This window comes from Austrofundulus limnaeus, unplaced genomic scaffold (assembly GCF_001266775.1).
Source record: "Austrofundulus limnaeus strain Quisiro unplaced genomic scaffold, Austrofundulus_limnaeus-1.0 Scaffold908, whole genome shotgun sequence".
Classification (NCBI taxonomy): domain Eukaryota; kingdom Metazoa; phylum Chordata; class Actinopteri; order Cyprinodontiformes; family Rivulidae; genus Austrofundulus; species Austrofundulus limnaeus.
The window spans coordinates 53,263-61,690 of NW_013953310.1; the positions used below are offsets into that span (position 1 = coordinate 53,263).

Genomic DNA, 8,428 nt, shown 5'->3' on the forward strand with positions numbered 1-8,428 from the left:
CACACACACACACACACACACACACACACACACGTCCCCAATCAGTGTAAGCCATGAAGAGCCTTTAAGAGATCCCCAGCTGTAAATCCTGAGCAATTCAGCGAAGCAGCCGATCAACTCTGACACTTACGCTGACGAGCATCTGAGGGAACGGGCCTCGGGAGTTTTCCGCCACATTGATCGGTGGGATCACCCAGTCCCTCTTTTGCCTTCGATGACCCTTGGTGCTGTTGAAGCGGGATCCCGAGAACATGATGACAGGAGGCGGCGCTTGGAACGTCTCCTCTTTTTGCTTCTTCTCTTCTTCTTCAACCTGAAAAACAAGGCGTTATTTATGAGCCTTGGTGTGCAGACACTTCCAACAATATCTACACTGCAAAAACTGTCCATCTTACCAAGTTTTAAAATCTTAAATCCAGGCAAAAAGTCTTTTTGATCTTGTTTTGAGACTGATTTACTAAACAAGAACTGATTGTGTAAGAATAACAATCTTGTTTTCAGAATGTGTAAGATTATTTGTCTTGTTGGTCTGAAAATTTGACTCAAATTAAGTCAAAAATTTCTGCCAATGGAGTAAGAAAATTTTACTTGGTAAGACTCTTGAAATAAGAAAAAATTGAGTCAAATCAAGTATTTCAAGAATCTTACCAAGTAAAATTTTCTTACTCCATTGGCAGAAATATTTAACTTCATTTGAGTCAAGTTTTCAGATTAACAAGACAAATAATCTTACACATTCTGAAAACAAGATTATTATTCTTACACAATCAGTTCTTGTTTGGTAAATTAGTCTCAAAACAAGATCAAAAAGACTTTTTGCAAGTAGGGGTCTCTGCAGAATGTGTTGTCCTGTGGGCGGAGCCGGCCCAAATCGTCATTGGCCGAGGTCTTAATATGGGCGGAGATGGCCCAAGAGGCTGAAGGCAGTGGGGGAGTAGCTTGGTCGAGTCGGGCAGGAAGTAACATTTTGGGGTTTTTTAGATTAATTTTAGTCATAACTTGAGAAAGCAAAGTGCTAGTTGCACACAATTTGAATGTCTTACATGTGAAAGGGTGTGTAACAATATGGCTCTGTCAAAACATCCCTAGCCAGCCTGTTAAAAAAATATTTTTAGCAATCATTTTACAGGCTGGTTAGGGATGTTTTAACTGAGCCATATTGTTACACATCCTTTCACATGCATGGTGTTCAAATTTTGTGCAGCTAGCACTTTCCTTTCTTATGTTATGACTAAAATTAATCTTGAAAAACGTTGCTTCCTGCCTGACTCGACCAAGCTACTCCCCGCTGCCTCCAGCCTCCTCAAACCCACCATCAATCTGACCAATCACGTCTCTTGGGCCATCTCCGCCCAGATCGAAACCTCTGCCAATCACGAGTAGGGCCATCTCCGCCCACAGGACAAAACCTACCGCAGAGACCTCTTACTCACTTTTTGGCTGGATATAAGATTTTAAAACTTGGTTAGGTGGACATTTTTTGCTGTGTAATATGAAATCCATTTCAATTGCGGGTTAAAGCAGGAGTTCAGATGACAGCTAGAATATCACTTTTAACGAGAATTACTGCTTAAACTTACAGGAGTTTATGAGCCTGAGCCACACTCAGCTGAGACTAGTTTGTGGGATGTGTGGTCGGAAGATAAAATAGCCCACCAGAGTGGAGCTCCACCACATCTTAGAATTGTAATGTAGCTCCCTGAAAAAAAACTAATCTTGACATCTGTTTTCAAGCTCTCAAACTAAATACACAATGTTGGCCTACAAGACTCAGCTTTGCACAGTCATTTACTGTCCCCATACTAAGGGAAGACTTCTTTTAGCAATCAGATGAAATGCTGTGCAAACACTCGTGCAGTAAAACATCACTGTGGGAAAAAAAAGTGAAAATATTCTGAATCAGTTTGGATTAAAAGTGTGGTTTCCTCTTGGGAAATCAAAACATTTTTCCCAACACTTACTATACCCACTTTGACCCCAGTCAACACACATTTTAAATTTGAACAATTCCTATGTGGCATATTCTGAACCATCACTGCAACAGAACAAGTCTTAACAACACCTGTATGGAGAGAGGTGAAGGAGAATGGATGGAAAGGCTGCCTTTTGCGTTTTCTTGGTACATGTTCAACTGAGGTTCTTGCATCAGAAAATATTTATTTGATGTTTAATAAAATCTGTGATGGCATGGTGACCTATCCAGTGTGTACCTCGACTCTCAAATAATCATCACCAGAGACAGAAAATAGCCCCCCAAAACCCTGCATGGAAATAACTGTATATTTATTGATATTTAAATCCTTTGGTTGAGTCAGAACCTTTAGTTTTTTTATTAGATATTGGTAAAATAATCTATAGTAAAAGTGAAAAATGCATGGTCATTCCTTGCAAGCGACAGATCAAGCATTCCACAAATTATTTGTTTCATTCATTCATTCATCCGTTCATTCGTTAATGAAACAAAAGACCCAATTGTCAATTTAAAATTAAGATTTATCCACTATATAAAAAGTAAAAAAAAAACTGTTTAGCACAATTACAATTACAGAGCTAATACTTTAAATTTAATAACACTATCAAAATAATTTACAATATAATTAAAATACACGTGATTGGATTCTCAGTAACAGAATCGATAAAATATTTCAACATTTGAAAGAGTTAAATTTACTGTCTGTATTATGTCATAGGTGCATTTTGCACAACACAACCTCAGAAAAAAGCCCAAGCTTATGTTATGTGTTGTGTCTGTATACGGGTGCGAAAAAGACCATAAACTTCACATTTTGTCATTTATGGTGGATATAAAAAGCCTATTAACAGAGAGCAAGTCTGATGTTGGATTTAAAGCCTCTTCTAGCAGACAATGTCAGCTGAGTCACAGAAGCACACTTCAATCATACAGCGTGTTCACATCACACACTTCCCTCACACACTCCCTGTGGTCCAGCTGAAAAGTCCACCGCAAACCCATCTGTTTGAAAGATGTTCAAAAGAAGAACAGGAACAGTCAATCACTTTGTGAACGTTGACTCATCCGTGAGTCAGTACAGCTACATCAAATGTGAAACAATAAAGACTACAGCTTCGAGAAAGTTAATGCCCTCTTGTAAAACGACGGCAAAACAGCGAGTGAAACATTATAAAAATGCTTTATGCCTTAGCAGTACTTATCGCACAAAGTATAAAGAATCAAGTATCTTTCTATAAATGTTCAAGTTTTTCCCACACAGAAGAGATTTCTATGTTGTAGAACTTCAACAAGCAGCCTTTTTCTACAGCCTGTAGATTGTTCTGGTAAATCTACTTCTTACACTGAAGGTTGGTAAAACATGTCAAACCCTGACACTTAAAATTTAACAAGATACAGTTATAAACAGTATATTGCCAAAGTGTTGCTTTTCCCAGTCACACTGAGCTAACACTTGCTCTCACGCTCCTGCCCTCTTTTCTGCAGTGTTATTGTTTTTTCCCTGTCTCTTCTTCGAGCCAGTAGGTTCTGACAGCTTGTCTCAGCAGCAGTCATTCCTAAAGCACTGGTCAGTGTTGGACCAATGGTGCGCTAACAGGTAAAACAAGCACACAAACATTCCTATCAGCAAGTTTCCAAACATTCACATCTGTGTCATCTTTGCTGGATGATGACCAGTGGGGTTTGGGAGAACCAAAAAAGCCTTGTGAACTATTTTTAACAGTTCTTTAGGCCTAATCTAAATCTTGAGCGCATGGAGCATGAACAGTGTTGCATAAAGTACCACAAATTGATACCTGTGTAAAAGTACAAGTATCTTACCAAAAAGTTACTTTGGTAAAAGTTTGTCTCCTTTAGGAATATTACTTGAGTAAAAGTCTTAAAGAATCTGATATGTTTGGACTTAGGTATTAAAAGTAAAAGAATAGATTTAAAATGAGCCGTTAGATTTTCTGTAATGACATTTATTAGGAGGTGACCTCCCCAAAACTATACAGAAATGACTATATCATATTAAAATGATTAATTTATGTTAAATTTAGGATGCACTAGTCTAACTCTTTCAGTTTATATACATATATCAAGGCTGCCAAAACCTTTTCCCCAAAATGAAAATCTATCTGAGGACTACAACCAAATACAATAATATAATTCATGAAATACAAATACTTCTTAAGTACAGTCCTTTTATTTTAATGATTATGCCCTGCTGGAGTGTGACATGATTTGTTTGTGTACAAACCAATATGCTATCAGAGTTTTATATATTTGTACTTCTCATTCAGCCACAGTTAAATTCACTCTATCTAGGAGGCACAGTTTATATGGATAGTATTTATTTTTTACAATAACAAGCTGGAATAAAAACAAGCAAAATTAAATAAAAGTAATGACTTTCTTGTCTTTTTTTAAAAAATGTAAGAAGTAAAAAAGTACAGATAACTGTATGAAAATGTAAGAAGTAGAAGTGGGAGCATTTTTGCTCCCCCAGCAGTTTTTCTCCCCGTCTCTCACCACAGACCCCCACCCTCTTCAATTACAATTTCATTCATGCAGGGTTCTGGGGAACAGGCTAGCTGCCTAGACCCCACTTTTATTACACATTCTAGACACTCACTATAACATCTTCATGACATTCACATATAGGAACTGTGGGTTGGGGGGCACTCTATGACCACCGATATCTGTGCCCTCCCCCAATAGCTGCATGTAGACACTTAGGGGTTGGGGTGGAGATGGGGTGGGGGGAAAACTGGCATCCCGCCAGCCTCTGCCCCTTCTTCCTCTCCTTTTAACTACACTCATCAATCTGCCGCTGGGTGGTGGCCTGGACTGATGGTGGACTGGGAGTTTGGGTGGGGGGGTTGGGCTTGCGTCCTGGCTTCTCTGGAGCTGCGTGGACTCCCAGGATGTGGCTCCTGGTTGGCGTGGTCGGCCCACTGGCCGGGGTGGTCGCCGGGTTCCGGCGGGTGTCGGCTGGGGGTGTACCCCTGGCCGTTGGCGGTGGTTGGGGGATAGTTGGGGCATGGCCTTGCTGGGGCGGGGGCGGCTGGTCGGGTCGGCGTGGTCCAGGCCGGGACTTGACCATCTGCTCTGCTCCACCCCAGGACAAATGGGTTTACCTTCTGGGTTCGGGTGTGGGCCGCCCTCTGTGGGGGGCGGGGGCATGCCCTGGTCCTGGGGGGTATAGAGTGTGTATCGGGAGTGTGAATGGAGTGTGATGTCTATATGTATGTCTTTGAATGAGTGGATGCGAGGATGAGGGTGGGATTGTATGTGTTTGTGTATGCGTGGGTATGTGTCAGGCTGGGATGTGGACTTCCCCCTCCCCTGGTTCGTTTGTCGCCCCATGCCATACTGCCCTCTGGTGGGGGTGCCTTGCCCGCCGGCGCGTGAATGGCTCATGGGGTCTGGGGCTGGGTGCTCAGGTGTGTGCTGGCTCGGCCTGGTGGCTGCCTGTCGGGGCTTGGGTCCTCTGGTCCTGTCGGCTCTCGGCTTGGTGGGGGGGCACCCTGGGGGCCGGGTCCTCTGTGCCTATGCCCGTTCTTGCCCTAGCGCAGCGGGTGCCGGCGGGGGCCTGCATGCTCGTCGCTGCGGGCTAATTTGCGGCTGCTGCGTGTGGTCGCTGGTAGGGTTCTCCTGGATCTCCCCTATGGTTTGACCTGGGGGTGGGTGTGTGGCTCTCCTCGCATAGGTGTACCCGGGGGCCCGGTGCTTGGGGTCTCTCCTGGGGTCGTTGGCTCTGGCCTCCCCTTATGTCTTCCTCGTGCCTTGGGGGGTCGGCTCTGAGACTCCCCCACAGTCGCTATTATACATTCCGTTGGAGAAATCCTGTAAATTTATGCTTGCTCACAACCGCGGGTGTTTGTTTATCTGTCTAAATATATATATATGTATGCTTTTGCTAAGTTTTGTAACCTTAATTTTTTGCAGGTGTGCAGACAGATGTTGGATGTATTGTATTGTTTTCTTGATGTATATCTCACATATCATCAATTCTTTCTTTCACTTTTTTCCATTACATTGTAACTTTTCTTTCTTTTCCTTTTTTCATTTCTTTCTTCTTCTTTCTTGTCTATCTAAAAACACTGATGATGAAGAAGCTAAGATACTAATTTTTAGATATTTAGTACTGCTTTCTACTGAAATGGTAAAATAAATAAAATAAATAAAAAAAGAAGTAGAAGTAAAAAGTAGGCTGAAAAATAATTACTTAAGTACATTACAGATACCCCAAAATTCTACTTAAGCACAGTAATGAAGTATTTGTACTTAGTTACTTTACAACTCTGAGCATAAACTCAAAAAGTGTGAGTTTTGCGTTAACTAAAATGGTGTGGCTAGTTGTAGATGATTCTTGGCTAGGTGTGTCCTAATAACAGTTTTCATCACACCGATTATGAATACTTCAGTTTGGATACTTACCAATACTGAGTACTTACTGAGTTTGAACCTGAACATTAAACAATGACTTTAAAAACAGTCCGTCTTGATGCATCTCAATAATCCAGGTAGAACAATCTAAAAAAGATTAGTGAGTCCTCTGAACAGGTTCTTTTTTGCTGAAACATTTCATGTTTTCTCCAAGACACTTCTTCAGTTTCCATAAAGAAGATCTGTATGAGTGAAATGCCCATATTTGTGAAAAGCAAGATGCTCGTTATTTATGTTTTAAGTCTGCCTTATGCTTCAGTGAAGTAAGTACGCAGTACTCTGTATCAGCAAGTATCCAAACTGATGTACTCGTATTTAGTTTGTGGAAAAACTGGTGTCAGAACACACCTGAATCATCCTCAACTTTCCAAAACACACAACTTTTATTTAGAACAAGGTGTCTCTCCATCCTTTACGGCCTACAGCCCCTGACTGGATTAAATCAAATATACAGTATGATATATACTGTTGAAACATTTTTAAAATTAATAAAAAATAACAAATAAGATTGTCTTTCAACTGTCTAACGTTCTTAAAAGTGGAACTGCCAAACATTTCACTTGAAATGTAAACCGTAACACATTCAAAAGTGTATTGATACCTGTATTCCAATATTGACACTGGTATTGGCGTAAGTTATGGGCATCAGGGCATTTTGTAAGAATATAAAATGCTGGTACTGCACACCAGTCATGGCTGTTATGCTCCTAAGCTGCTATAAGATGTAGTCACAGAGCTGACTTGGTAAGAAGGTGAGGGGCACTGTGAGAAGCAGTGCAGCTGACACTCATCGCTTCCACAATATTGTCTTTATTTGTGTGAGCAAGATATAATCTGTTTGAGGGGCGCATTGTGAAGGCCCGGTGGGAACAGGTGGTTTGTTGTTGCAGTCATATCATTTCACATAAACTTCAGCACAGAAATTATCCGATACTCTTTCAAGAGACACATGAGAAAAAAAGTCAGATTTACTTGAGATTTACAGTTAGTTCCCCGAAACTCTCTGAATGACGTCAGAGAAAGACAACGTATGAACGTCAAACAGCATTTATTGTAAATGGGCATGGTGATCCACAAAAATACATTTGGTACTGATAGAAAAAAGACATCAACTCATCAAGAAAATGTTCTTCTTTTCCTAATATGTTGACAGCAATGTTAAGTGGTTTTTGCTGCATGATTTTTTACGTGTACTGCCTCCTCCATTTTTTTTCTCATCAGTAAAAAAATAATTCTTCAGAATTTTCTGATGTAAGCTGTTTCTGAGTAGAGACGAAAAAAGTCTGAAAGGAATTCTCCATGTTTTCCAGGAAGTCTCTAATGTTTGTGAAAAATGGTTTTGACATTTTCAGCCCCAGAACTAATCATTACTGGAGCTAAAAGAAGTCACTTGAATGATCCTTAAAACCTAATAAGGGGGGAAAAGTATTGTTTGGAGTTTTAGCTTTTTATATAGTTGATTTTGGAAGGTTAACTAGCACCCTGAATAGGAAGAACTAAAACCAGTGGTGGGCAATAACCCCCTAAAGTGCTTTAGCGCTAATTGTGGACCTAAATTCTGTGTTTGCACTTTATGGCATTTGCTAAAATTTTGGAACTGTGTGCAGATTTGTGCTATTGATCATCATTATCTTTAACAGCCGAGGAAGAAAGCTGTCACAAATCCATAAAATACAGCCATTATGTGGCAGGAAGCAATTTGAGCTGCATCACTGGGTGACACTTCCAGTCCTAGCCTTTCTCCACCACACCTGTTGCAATTTGATTGGTTTGGCTTCAGCCGAATGTGTCTCCAGGTTCCAACTGTGCAGAACCACACTCAGTCTTGGTTTGTACCTCCTCTCCAATGATTTGTGGTAGCACATTTATGATTCTGACGTCAGCAGAATGCTGTCCGTGGATTAGCTCTTGGATTGATTGACAGAGGAAAGGTGTTATTTGTGCAAACTTCCTCCTGGAGAGAACCTTTTGGTCTTGAGAAAGGGAGAACTTGGCAAACACTTCTTGGAGACAGGTGAAGGA

General features: G+C 40.9%; 1 protein-coding gene across 1 annotated transcript in view; it reads right to left on the reverse strand.

Moving 5' to 3' along the window:
- LOC106533223 (cadherin-4) overlaps nucleotides 1-8,428 on the reverse strand; it is a 92,184-nt gene that overhangs the window by 50,325 nt on the left and 33,431 nt on the right. The window contains exon 4 of the mRNA XM_014029462.1: nucleotides 131-313. Within this exon, the coding sequence (XP_013884916.1) occupies nucleotides 131-313 (183 nt within the window). The remainder of the gene's footprint in view (nucleotides 1-130; nucleotides 314-8,428) is intronic.